A 14,066-nucleotide genomic window follows, 5' to 3' on the forward strand; every position below is an offset into this window, starting at 1 on the left:
CTCAGCTCGTGTCTCGTTTGAACACGGATTACAAACTGTTCCTGAAATAACCAAATATAATCAGGTAGCAGGTAAAGAAGGTAGCAGCTCGAGTCAAAGATCGTCACAAAGTAATAAAAGAAGAAAGTGGGGCATCTGAAGGTTCTGGGGAAAGCCTGATTGTGTCAGACGGCGAGCACAGATCATCCTGCGTGACTTCTAAACCCCCGTCTCTCTCCTCTCTGTCTGCCACCCTCCTCTTCAGGGAAATATCACAGGTCTGACGGGTACGATGGACTTTAAGGACAACGGCTCCAACTCCCACGTCCAGTTTGAGATCCTCGGCTCGAGCTTCAGCGAGACCTTCGGCAAGGACATCAAGAGGGTGAGTTCATACTTTAACAGATGAGCAGTCGACGTCGCCCGAGTGTGTGTCGGATCTCGGAAGACGTTTTCCTCCTGGGGGAGGAACAAATAAAGCTAAAATATTCGATTTTTGATTATTCTCCAGCACGTCGCTGTGTTCAGTAAAGAGCAAAACACAGTTCTTCATGTGTTTGTGTCGCGTGTGTTTTTGGGGAAGTGGAACCAGATAATCCACCCTGTCTGACACACACACACTGGTTTCCATATCTCAGTGAGGACGTCTCACTGACATAATGGTATCACTAGGTGCCCCGACCCTAACCCATCACAAATGAAAGCTGAGCCTAAACCTAACCATCACCCTGCTGTACCCCTGAGACTAAAACCACAGTTTGAGTCTCAGAAATGTCTTGAAACTCATGCTAATTTTCTGTCCTCACAAAGATGTCTAAACATCTACACACACACACGTTTCTGGGGTTAAACTTGTGGAAATGGCTTCAGACAAACATCCACACCACAAACCCGTCCGACGGTGTCGCTGCGGCGTGTTTGTTCAGAGCGCCGTTAGCCTGTGGCGCACAGAGGAGCGCCATTAGCTGCCGTTGTTGCTGTCGGTGGAGTTCAGCGTCATCGGTCGTTGTGTTGGCCGTAGCGGAGCGCTGCGGTTGGTGCCCGCCCCTCCCAGCCTGCGTCTTTCATATCCTCACGAAGGCTCTGCTTCATTAAACGTGGGGATTCCTTCAACATTAAGTGCTCAGACTGAGCTTTGGCACCTGGGCCCTGCTGGGGCTGGACGTGCAGCTTCTGTGCTGAAGTTTGAAGTTGGAGAAGAGAAAACAACTGCTGATGTGATGGAAGGAAAACACACCTGGATCCCTCAGGTTTGGAAACTGAGACGCTGCTTCGCTTTATCCAGGATGGTGAAAACTAACCACTGGTGTTTTTTTTACTCCTAGAAGAGCAACTAACGGCTGTACGACCTTAAATGAACTCTGTTTATTCCTTTCATTTAATTGTCATTTATTCTGTTTTCATTGGTGAGACTCTTCAGGTGGAGCGTTAACCTTTGAGCAATGAAGGGATTTTAACCCAACGAACAGGAATCAGTGCGACTGTCACGAGTGTTGCATCGTGGCAATGTCCGCCTTTATATACAGTCTTTGCTCCTGAGTCATGACGGCGTGTTTTTCAGTGTTGCTGACGATGCGCAAGATTAGGGGGTAACATGCAAACTCCACATACAGCTGGTCGCTAGTTATTACACCCATCAGACAGGCACGACTGGGTCAGAGCGTCTCCAGGACTGCAGCTCTTCTAGTTGTTTCTGGTCTGCAGGCTCACTGATGCACGTAGAGATCGAAGGCGAGCTGCTGTAGCTCGAACGAGTCCGATCCACGGAGGCCCGCCTCGCAGCTTAGAGGACTTAAAGGACATACTGCTAACATGTTGGTGATACCACAGCACACCTTCAGGGTAATCTACGCCTGATCGCTACATAAGCCTCCGGGAAGGAAATCTGTTCAGGTTTTGTAGCGACATGTTTGTGCAGGAGACAGCATAAGAGTCGCTTTGTTGGTAACAAAAGGTTTATTATAGTAGCAAAAGTGCAAAAAGGCCATAACAGGCACATGTATCAGTGACTCACATTAAAGGCGCTACAGCTCATTACAGCCCACTCTGGGTTATTTTCAGAGTCACATACAGTGCTGCAGGGTGTCCTCCGGCCTGCTGTTAATGTTGCCGCTACACGACCGGCGTCTGATAGCGGCGCTCTCTGTAATGACACAGATATGAATGTCAGCTGACTTCATCTGCTGCTGCTGAGCTGGCAGGAAAAACACAATCAGCTCTTTATAGGATGGAAAGCAGAGAAAGAGCAGTTTAAAGAGAAAACGTGCGTTTGGATTTAGCGACTGCGCTGACTCATCGGCCTGATTCGTAGCTCCTCTACAGAGGCACCTGTCATCTGCAGAAAAGGGTCTAAAAATGTGAAAAATTAAAACTGACAGTCAAACATAAACCGGCTGCCGTCTGATGTATTTGGTTGAAATTATATTTAGAGTAAAACTGGAGCGTTGCCCTTTAAAATCCACTTTTGTAATTTAAGGAAAACCAAATCAAATCAAATCACTTTTATTGTCACATCACATGTGCAGGTACATTGGTACAGCACATGTGAGTGAAATTCTTGTGTGCGAGCTTCACAAGCAACAGAGTTGTGCAAAATACAATAATGTAAACAAGCAAAATACAAGAATGGCTGCACCTGAAACTAATAAATATATGTACAATATATAATAGTGTATGCATTTCTGGATGTGTATGCTAAATATTTTTCTACGTGTGTGTGTGTGTGTGTGTGTGTGTGTGTGTGTGTGTGTGTGTGTGTGTGTGTGTGTGTGTGTGTGTGTACACACATATTTTACAAATTAAATAGAGTAAACAATGTGGAGTGCATAATGTTGAAGTTCCAGTAGTGAAGCTGAGGTGTCTATGACGTGTTCAGCAGTCTGATGGCCTGGTGGAAGAAGCTGTCTCTCAGTCTGCTGGTACGGGACCGGATGCTGCAGAACCTCCTTCCTGATGGAAGCAGTCTGAACAGTTTATGGCTGGGGTGACTGGAGTCCTTGATGATCCTCCCCGCTTTCCTCAGGCAGCGCTTCCTGTAGATGTCTTGGAGGGAGGGAAGCTCACCTCCAATTATCCGTTCAGAGCACCGCACTACTCGCTGGAGAGCTTTGCAGTTGTAGGCGGTGCTGTTGCCATACCAGGTGGTGATGCATCCAGTGAGGATGCTCTCAATGGCACAGTGATAGAAGGTCCTGAGGATGCGGGGGCTCATGCCGAATCTTTTCAGTCTCCTGAGAAAGAAGAGGCGCTGCTGCGCCTTCTTCACTGTTTTGTTTGTGTGTACTGACCACGTAAGATCCTCAGCCAGATGTACTCCAAGGAACCGGAAGCTGCTCACTCTCTCCACAGCAGCGCCGTTGATGGTGATGGGGGTGTGTACTTCTCTGCACCTCCGGAAGTCCACTATCAACTCCTTTGTCTTTGCGACGTTGAGGGTGAGATGGTTGTCTTGACACCAGTGGGTCAGGGCGCTGACCTCCTCCCTGTAAGCCGTCTCATCACCGTTGGTGATAAGACCCACCACTGTAGTGTCGTCCGCAAACTTCACAATGATGTTGGAGCTGTTAGTGGCTGTGCAGTCGTAGGTGTAGAGTGAGTACAGGAGAGGGCTCAGTACACACCCCTGTGGAGCACCAGTGTTCAGTGTGATGGGGGATGAGGTGACATCCTTAGCTTCAGACAGGAAGCTAAGGATCCAGCTGCAGAGGGAGCTGCTCAGTCCTAGATCCTGCAGTTTCCTGTCCAGCTTCGAGGGAACGATGGTATTGAATGCTGAGCTGTAATCTACAAACAGCATTCTCACATACGTGTCTCTCTTCTCCAGGTGTGACAGGGCAGTGTGTAGTGTCAGGGCTGTGGCGGTATGCGAACTGTAGAGGGTCCAGTGAGTCGGGTAGTGCAGAGCAGATGAAGTCCCTGACCAGCTTCTCGAAGCATTTGCTTACGATGGGGGTCAGGGCTACAGGTCGCCAGTCGTTCAATGAGGAGATGGTGGAGGATTTGGGTACAGGGACGATGGTGGCCATTTTGAAGCAGGCTGGGACTACAGACAGAGAGAGGGAAAGGTTGAAGATGTGCGTGAACACTCCAGCCAGCTGAGCCGCGCATGACCTGAGGACGCGGCCGGGAATCCCGTCCGGACCAGTAGCTTTGCGTGCGTTCACCTTCCTGAAGCACTTCCGCACATCCTCCTCAGACACAGTGTGCGCACTGACGTCATCCGCGGTGCACACACTGTCCGGTCTCATGGTGTTCGCTGTGTCGAATCTAGCGTAGAATACGTTTAGATCCTCACACAGAGAGGCCGTGGTCTGCGGTGTGCTGGTTTTCCCTCTAAAGTCTGTGATCGTGTTTAGTCCCTGCCACATACTCCGAGGGTTGTCAAACTGTTGCTCCACCCTGTCCCTGTACTCACGTTTGGCTGCTTTGATCGTCTTCTGGAGTTGGTAATGTGCGTGTTTGTAGTCCGATGTGTTCGCGGAGGCAAAGGCGGTGCTCCGTGCCGCCAGTGCCGCGCGAACATCTCCGTTAATCCAGGGTTTTTGATTTGGGAAGGATTTAACTGTTCTGGATGGGACGACATCTTCCACGCATTTCCTGATAAATCCACAGACTGAGTCTGTGTATTCATCAATGTTCCTAGCAGCCACGTGAAACATTTCCCAGTCCGCGTGATCAAAACAGTCCCGCAGCGCAGACTCCGATTGGTCCGTCCAACAGTGCACCGCCCTCCGGGTTGGAGCTTCCTGTTTCAGCTTCTGCCTGTAGGCGGGCAGGAGCAGGATGGAGCGGTGATCTGATTGGCCGAATGGGGCGCGAGGGAGGGCTTTGTACGCATCCCGGAAAGAGGTGTAACAGTGGTCGAGTAGCCGATCGCCACGAGTGTTAAAATGGATGTGTTGATGGAGTTTTGGTGAGACTTTCTTCAGGTTTCCCTTATTAAAGTCTCCGGCTGTGATAAACGCTGCCTCTGGGTGTGCGGTTTCCTCGCTGCTGATCGCGCTGTACAGTTCCCTGAGTGCACGGTCAGTGTTGGCTTGTGGGGGAATGTAAACAGCCGTAATAATTACTGCTGTAAATTCCCTCGGTAGCCAGAATGGCCGGCACTTAATCATCAGGTACTCCAGGTCCGGTGAGCAGAAGGATTTGACCGGGTGCACGTTCGCATAATCACACCAGCTGTTGTTGATCATGAAACACACACCACCGCCTCTGCTTTTCCCAGTAAGATCCTGTGACCTGTCCGCGCGGTGCACAGAGAACCCCGGCAGTTGTATTGCGGAGTCCGGTACTTTGTCCGATAGCCAGGTTTCTGTGAGGCAGATCACGCAGCAGTCCCGCATCTCTCGCTGGAATGAGATCCGTGCCCGAAGCTCGCACAGCTTGTTCTCCAGAGACTGCATATTAGCCAGTAATAAACTGGGTAACGGTGGTCTGTAAGTGCGCCGTCTCAGTCGAACCAGAACGCCAGATCTTCTTCCTGTGTCGGCGTTTGCGGCCTCCAGGGCCAGAGAACAAAGGCGTCTCAGGTGAGATGAATGGGGGGTCTGCAAACGGAGCGTCCGTGTTGCAAAACTTGAACTCCGGAAAGTTATAAGAAAGACCGTCTTTTATGTCCAGTAAGGTTTGTCGGTCGTACACAAGGAGACAAGTGCTGCTCGTGAAAAAATAAAGGAAAAGTAAAATTAAACACAGAAGAAAGCCGTTGCTTGGGGGAGCTCGCGACGAGGCTGCCATACTCGGCGCCATCTTGGATAATAGATAAAAGCAGGAAGTTAAAGGAGTCGGAGACATTACAAAGAAGAATCATTCAAAGTCTGTTGGATAGAAATCTGTGGTCCCGCCCCTTCCTCAAAGAGCCAATCAACACCCGTCAATCATATGTCTCTTTGCTTGAAACGCACGACTGCGTAGTTTAATGATGGAGCGCTCGTTGCTTTATGAAGCCACAGCAAAGCGTTTCACATTTATCAGAATGTGATATTTGTCATTAGAGCACACATCTGCACCAATGAATTAAGAAAATATGAATATCCACAGAAACTTTATGATTTTGTGAGGCCGTCTCAGCAGCTGTCATTATGCTGTGTGCTGAAACAAGCCGCGCAGAGGTGGAGCTCAGAAAGATGAAGCAGCCCGAGCCAGCCAATCACTGAGTGTTGCTGCCATATTTGAATGTAAAACATCAAACTTGCAGACTGGAAACAGAAAGAGTTCGCCTCCAAAGTAAAAGTGGAAGCCTTTGAACCCTGTTGGTTACAATGCCAAGGCAGAACTTTTACTTTGAAGGCGAGCTGTTTCTGGTTTAGCTTGATCCGTCTTTTCAGTCTCGCTGGCGTCTTCGAGGTAAACTACAGGCGACCGCGGCGACCGCTCTTTGTCACCGATTTCATCGAGCAGCAGTCTGCAACTACTTGCCACCTGGTTAAACACACATTTTGCCATGGCAACCAGAGCGTTTTCTAAAGAGGTTTGATACTGGAAATATCTCAGAACAAGAAAAAGAAGAGCATAATTTCATCTGCAGGAAAAAGTAAATTAGAATAGAACAGCCCTTTATTCGTATTTATTGTACACGTGCAATGAAACTGTAGACTTGAACTGTAAATGAAAGGCTTGTTTGCAGGAAACTTTGTGTTTAACTGCATCATCAGAAGGTTTCAGTTAGTAACTTGTTACTTAAAGTGACGAGTGTAGCATGAAACGAAAAACTGTGAAACTCGTGAAAATACAGTTCAGTCCAAATCTGATGGCCTTCATATTTTCCAAACTGTCCACTGGCTGACGTGGAGTCTTTGCCTCAGACGATCGAGTCGAACAGCGGAGTGACTCCTCCCTGGTCCATCGTGTAGGGCGCTGCAGAACGATCAAAATGTGTTTATTGAAGAAAAACGTAATTTACCTGCTCTGTGGTGCATCAGTCAGTCCGTCCTGATCTGAGTTTGTCTTTACTTGTTATTATAAATCACATTTTTACACATTATAAAGCTTCCAAACATCATCAGAGATTTTCTTTTCTAACCTTCGCTGTTTCTGATGTGTTTCCCTCGTCTGTGTCCACGAAGGCTACGGACGGCTGAGTAAATGCCAGAAAAGTAATCTGCTCGCTCATTTCCTGCACAGTTTTCATGTTTGTGCTTCACTTTTTCCTTTTCTTGTTCCGGCGGCAGACGGCAGGTTTTTTATTTCCTGTTGACTTTTTCCTGTTTTAGCTCTTCTGTCAGGACTTCATGTCTGTACTGCCAGAGCCTGGATATGCTGGATATATATACCAAGTAGTGTTACACAACCCGGTTCTGGGTAAAATGTTAAAAACAAAACACAAACAGAGCGCAAAAAATATCCGATGTGTAACCTGGACACATGCTTTAAGAGAGACATGGCTGACTTTGAATTTGATTGCAGCAACACGTCTCTATAAAACAGGATGGAAAAAGTAGGCGGTGCTAAGAAGAAACAGCTGGAGGGAAACTTTCTGACTGGCAGCAGGTCAGCAACACGAGTGGGTAAGAAAGAGCATCGGAGAGGCAGAGTTTAACAAAAGTAAAGATTAAAACCAAAACTACAAACTGACTATGGAAAGATTTCAAAATAATTTCCCTCAACATAGTTGATGATGTCATCAGAAGAGAAAAGACTGATAATCAGAGCTGCATGTCCAGGATGTTGAAGCCTTCAGCTGATTGTGTGATGGAATCAGTGCACGAGCTCAGGAACTCTGCACCAGGCTGCATGATGCAGAGAAGTCGTACACATAGTCCAGGGACGCCTTGTTTAGCATCAGCATCAGTGGATCTGACAGCTTACACATCTGGACAGGCTCCTGAACCGTTTATTTGGCTTATAGAGCAGCGTGATGCTGAACACTGGATGTTAACACCGCGTGCAGTGTTTTTATGTCTGATGGAACTTCCTGTCGACCCTCCGCTCGACAGTCGCTTTGAGAAAGAGTGAAAACGGTTCGTCGACAGCAGCGCGGTCGCATATTTAAGTTTCACGGTTTCACAGTCGGCTGTGCAGCGCTGCGCCGTGCTTTGTGAAAGAAGGCAGCCATCGTTCACACGACAGCGATTAATTTTTCCAATCAGTGAAAAAGTTGTTAACCATGTTACGGTAACCTCGATTAACGGCGGCCCCGTTCACAACAGCGAGCTCTCCTCCACATCAAACCACTTAGTATTTAACAGGATGGATGAGGTTTTAATTCCAAACCTGTAAATGCAGGTTGCTGCTGTCTTACAGTCGATTAATCAGCACCGAGGAGCAGCAGGTATAATGAAACCACACGCGTGACATCACTGCGTCACCCTGACCTCCGCAGCAGCGCGCTGCCATGGTTTCATCATGAAAGCCTGATTAGCTCCCTGAATAACTGAAGTCATCCCTCATCTGCACAATGCAGACAGTGGTAGAGCAGTACGCAGTGTGTGGTTATGCACAGTGTTACGCCATCGTAGTAATTTATGTGTGACTGTAGGCGGTAACACAGCAATGTAGAAATGCACCAGGACATCTGCCTTTAAGAAGAGGTCCAACTTTATTATGTAACACTGAAAGGACAAGGAGACAAGGAAACAAGGAAGGGAAAAACTCTGCAAGGAAAGAAGAATTAAAGAAAAGGGAGGGAGGGCAAAGGGAAAAGGAAACAAGGAAGGAGAGAAAGAAAAAGGAAAAAAATAATAGAGTTTGAGGCATAGAAAGGGAAAAATAAATAAAAAGGAAAAGCAAAAAGGAAGGAAAGACTGGGGACGAGAAAAAAATAGAAAGGACAGAAAAAAGGAACCAAAATAAATAGATTAAAAAAACAAGGAGTAAAAGGCACAAAGGAACAACAAAGAGAAAAAGAAAGGAAGACAGGAAAGACAGCTAAAGGCAATAAGGAGAGGAAGAAAGGAAGCAAGAAAGAAAAGGGAACAAACAAGGAAAGAAAGAATGAGGAAATAGGAAAAGGAAAGTAAAAAAGGGGGAAAATAAAGAAAAGGTAATAAAAAAGAAATGAAGGAGGAAATGAAAGAAAATAAAAATAAGAGAAATGAATCAAGGAAAGGAAAGATTAAAGGAATGGAAAAAGGAAGAGAGGGGAGGAAGGAAGCAGGAGGAATGAGGACAGGACAAAGGAAATGAAAGAAATGAAATAAAGATGGGAGAGGACATGAAAATAAAGGAAGGAAAACCAGGGTTAAAGCTGCCTGATGATTGGACGAAGGAGACGATGATGATGATGAAAAATGAGAATGAACGTGGGGCTCGAATCCATCGTGTTCAGTAACACAAACAGTCACACACTTCTGATCTATTACAGACAACTCTGTGCTTTTAATATTTAATTCGTCCTGAAAATAAGTCGACAGGTGGAGGGAGGTGATTTTCCCATTTTCACTTTAAGTGAAAGATCTCTGACTGAGTGGGAAATCGCTCCGGGGAGTCTCGCTTCGAATCAGCTTTTGATTTGTGCTGAAAACATGAAACATTTTTCATTTTTTTACTCTCGTTGCATCAAATAAACGTGAATGAAAAAAAGCAGCAAAACGCAGGAAACATGCGTTTTGTTGTTTTTGAACACTTTTACACTTTTACGAGCACGCATAGCAATTTAGATGATTTAGCAGCTTGCAGACACACACACACACACACTCTGTGAGAGCAGTTGCTGCTGCAGTAATGAAGATCTAATCTCCCGGCTTCTCCTTCTGAGTTATGAGTCCCCCTGTGTTGCATAATGGCCATTAGGAGAAAACAAGCACAGAGCTTCTCTCACACACTCACACACACACACACACACACACACACACCATCATGTACCAGTACCCCCCAAACAGGAAGAGAAATCTATCGCTAATATACGGTAAACTCTTAGCATGTAATGCAGCCCCTGCTTTGTAACCCTCTCTGTGACATATTAATATTAATACACGTGCGATCTATTGTGCACCTTCATACACATATGTGCTGATGGATATTGTGCGCACTATATGTAAAATGGACATGTAGACACTGTGTAAATGTACAGCCTGTATGTTTATGTTGGCCTCCCGGGTGTGTGCTGTACCTACAGTAATACTCTGTAAGTGTCCTCATCCTGCTCTTTCATGATCCACGGTTTAGTTTTGTTTACGTTCTTCAATCTTCAGAGGAAACAGTTGTTTCATGCTGCATGTCACTGCCGCACGTCTCTCTACCGTCTGCCTGAAGTCTTGATTAGTTACAACTGCAGAGTCTCTGGGAGCTATTTTACTTCCTTTAGTCAAACAGTACAGAAATGACTCCAGGCTTCATACAGCTTGGAAACAAAAATGTATAGCCTGAAGTTTGTCTCGCTGTGATGCCTGTTTCTAGACCAGGGGTGGCAATTCCAGGCCCTGAGGGCCGGTGTCCTGCAGGTTTTAGATCTCACCCTGGGTCAACACACCTGAATCACATGGTTAGTTCGTTACCAGGCCTCTGGAGAACTTCAGGACATGTCGAGGAGCTAATTTATCCATTTAAATCATCTGTGTTGGTTCAAGGACACATCTAAACCCTGCAGGGACACCGGCACTCGGGGCCTGGAATTGCCCACCCCTGGTCTAAAGGTACAGGGGTGCCTCACCACTAGATGTCAGCAGAATGAATTCTGAGTTCTGTTTTTTCCTCTCTCATTTTAAGAGCACAGTCTTCGCTACGATAGCTGCTGTCAGGCCAACAACTCCATCAGCTGTGTGTCTGCAGTGAGTGGAAGCTGTTTACCTCAGCTGTCATATGTGGCTGGTGTCTAATCACATGCATTAAACAACATTAGGAGACAATTAGCTGTCTCTTTAAACCACAACAGCAACTTCCAGGTGTTCACGAGAAGTGGTTGGTTGTGCCTGAAATTTTAGATGATGTAAAGTGGCTCATGCTCCTGTGACGTACCAATATAAATCTGTGGGAAAACCTAAAACTTGGATTTCATCTCGAGCTGTTTTAGTGAAAATTGCCTAAAAAGAAAAATGTCCCCCACAGCTCCAGTCTCAGACACACTCCAGTAGAAATAAGACAGCAACCTCTTTCATGTCATTTTGTAGATAAATCCTCGTCCTGCAGCTAATACATCAGCTTTTACATACTTTAGTATTTAGTTTCTGAGTGTTATTTTAAATTTCTGTTTATGTAGAAAGCAACAGATTTATTATTGCTGCTGATTTATTCAAGTTAACAGCAAACAAATTGTGTGTAATTGCCAACTTGACCCCATTCAGTCACAGAGCGGCAACAGACTGACTCATTGCTATTGCCGTCTGTTTCCCCTGCTGTGACTGAAGCATAAAAAAATGTCAGAGTTTAGTCGTTTGCGTTTAAAACGGATTCAGATTGAGATTTTCAGGAGAAGCAACATCACACCAAACACATCTCCTAAACTCCCCCAGCTGAGAGCCGACATGGAGGGAAAGTAAAGTGTTAGTGGAGCTTTCCTGCCTTCCAGAAAGTTTGGAAAATTTATAGGTCAGGATTTCTGAAGCTCTGTGGGTGGATTTTGGTAAAGTGATAAACAGTCCCGATCAAAAGTTTAAAGCCACTTGAAAAATGGCCAGAAATCATATTTTGCATGGTTGGATCTAAACAAGGTTCCAAGTCGAGCTTCAACGTGCAACAAGAAGAAATGAGAGTGACACAAAACATGTTTTTAACCTGCAGTTTCTTAAAAACAACTGAAACAGGCAGTTTTACAGCAAAGGCTTAGCACCACGCCTCAAAATAACCAAAACAGAAATCAAAGTTCCAAACATGAACTCAGTAATGAGCAGCTCCAGCGTTATTGTTGAGCGTATGGATGTTGTGGTGTGCTTGATGCAAGCGTTTCCACGAGTGGGAACATTTCTCCAAGTGGTGAAGACGGCCGCACGAAGGACATCTACTGTCTGGAACTGTTTGTCCATTTTTTAAACTTCCCTTACCATCCGTCCCCAAAGGTTCTCAGTGGGATTTAGATCAGGATGATCCGAAAGAGACGAGGCCTTTTGAAGCCCTTCAGTCTCAGAGGGCATCTGATGGTTATGGGGCTGCAGTCGGCACCAGTAACGGCCTTGCTTTGGGTCGAGATCGTCCAGTGTCTTGATGGAAAGCCAGTTGGATCCTCCGGCTCAGTGCTGGTGAATTTTTTGTTCCATAAGATATTCCAAATAACTGTCCTACTGCGTCCCACCTCAGCAGTGCTGCGAGAGACTCTGCAACCTGACCAGGTTCAAAAAGGGAACATTTCTTTGCCTTTGCCATCAGAACGTCATGACAGGGTGACTGCCTGATAGGAAGTGACAATCAATCCACATTTATAGACAGATTTGGCCTTGGTCATGGTCCAAAGCTGTAAAACTGCCTGTTTCAGTGTTTTTAATAAACTGCATGCTCAAAAACATGCTTCGTCTCACTCCCATTTCTTCTTGTTGCATGATGAAGCTCCACCTGGAACCCTGTTAAGATCCAACCATGCAAAATAGGATTTTTTTGTGCCAGTTTTCAAGTGATCTTAAACGTTTGATCGGGACTGTACCGATGCTTTAAAAAGCAAAAAGTGTCATTAAAACATTAAAAATGTGTTTTTCAAGAGAACTTTAGAGGGCAGCAGATACTGAAACAAATATAACCTGACAGTTCTACAAACAGGGACCAAAAAGACTGGATTGATGATACTGTGGGATAAATGTGCTTCATAAATCCTGCTCACTACAGTCTGTTTGCACATGGAAACATCAGAATTCCCTTTTCGGCACATCACCGTCTTACTGGCTGCTAACAGCGAGGCTGCTGGTGCCGGCGGTTCGTGTGGTTCCTGTTTTACGTCCGAGCAGAACGAAGCTGGCATCTGCTTTGCAAACAAAATTAATTACAAGCTGAAAGTGAGACCGTCCCTCCCCAGTCTCTCATCAGTAATCGCGTCCCCCCCCGTTTGTCTGATCTGTCCGATTCGGGAGGATTTAACCGAGCCGGGAGCGCAGACAGAGGACGGCGCTGTTTATCTCACATCTCATTTCTTTAGGCAGTCTAAATGTGTTTGGGGGGATAAAGATGAGGCTGATCACACACAGGAAAGTTTTCCGGAGTTTCCGACGTGCAGGTAGATGTTTTTTTCCTGGCTGGAGGTGCGATAAGAGCGACTCGCACTCAATTCATTTTCCCCCCACAGTGTTGGTGTTATCCCAATCTCCATCTCCATCTTTCTGTGCTGTCCATGCCTCTCCTCTCTCTCTCCCAGGGCCATTTCTCAAAGCAAATTTTCCCCGCAGATGAAACGCACCACTCCCCTCTCCCTCCTCCAGATCAGGACTGATAGAGATTGAAATGTTATTGCCCTCTTTCCCCTCAAACTTGTGCCGCAGCACTCGCCGCCTTCAGACCTCCCCCGCGTGTTATCCCATCTATCCGTCCTCACTTTTCTCATCTCATTGACTTTTGATGTGTCTTCCCAGCAATTTGTTGCCAGTAAATCGCCCTCCCATGAAAGACGGGGGGAGAAAAAAACGCTGGTATTCTTTCCGTCGCCTTCGATGGGCAGCAGTGACTGAACGTGTGTCGGAAGACATTATGCTCTCGCCCACAATCCTCGGAGGGAGTGTCTGCGAGTCGCAGTTTTTAATCGGACACTGGACAGCTGGGATGACTACAGCAGACAGATAACCTCTTCAGCTTCTAATAGGGGCCCGATTTAGCTGCAGTGGTTATCAAAGTAGGGTGTGAGGACCGTCAGCGGCCCTGCCCGGAGTTCTACGGGGTCGTGGAGCAAAACGAGGAGCATTAAGGACTATTCAGTTACGACTAAATGACTGTTAATTGGTTCAGTTTCTTACTGTCACATGCAGTCTAGTGCTGCTGAACGATGTCGTTTATGTCGTTTGATGCAGTTTCATTTCAGTTTAAATGAATGCATTGCATCATTTTAAAGTTATCCCCCACCGATGACCCCAACGCCACCAGACGCCATTAATTAATGAACTAACAGAGAACCAGAGGTGCTTTGTTTGACTCTAAGTGAACTCGGAGTCTGAGAGGTCATCCGTGACCACCCTAACTCTTATTCTAATCCCAGTTAATTTAGTTTTTTTGTTTTTACTCGTTCTTTCAAGCTGTGACAA

The 14,066-nt window shown here is 46.3% G+C and overlaps 1 protein-coding gene across 2 annotated transcripts in view; it reads left to right on the forward strand.

The window, feature by feature from the left end:
* The window catches only part of LOC146664350 (glutamate receptor ionotropic, delta-1-like), a 612,588-nt gene that overhangs the window by 539,612 nt on the left and 58,910 nt on the right, over positions 1-14,066 (forward strand). For both annotated transcript variants that reach the window (XM_085417191.1, XM_085417192.1), the window contains exon 8: positions 245-364. In XM_085417191.1, coding sequence (XP_085273317.1) covers positions 245-364 — 120 coding nt within the window. The remainder of the gene's footprint in view (positions 1-244; positions 365-14,066) is intronic.

The sequence above is a fragment of the Rhamphochromis longiceps genome, linkage group LG8 (assembly GCF_057381845.1).
Source record: "Rhamphochromis longiceps isolate RC_006_pf linkage group LG8, R_longiceps_female_GT1.1, whole genome shotgun sequence".
Classification (NCBI taxonomy): Eukaryota; Metazoa; Chordata; class Actinopteri; order Cichliformes; family Cichlidae; genus Rhamphochromis; species Rhamphochromis longiceps.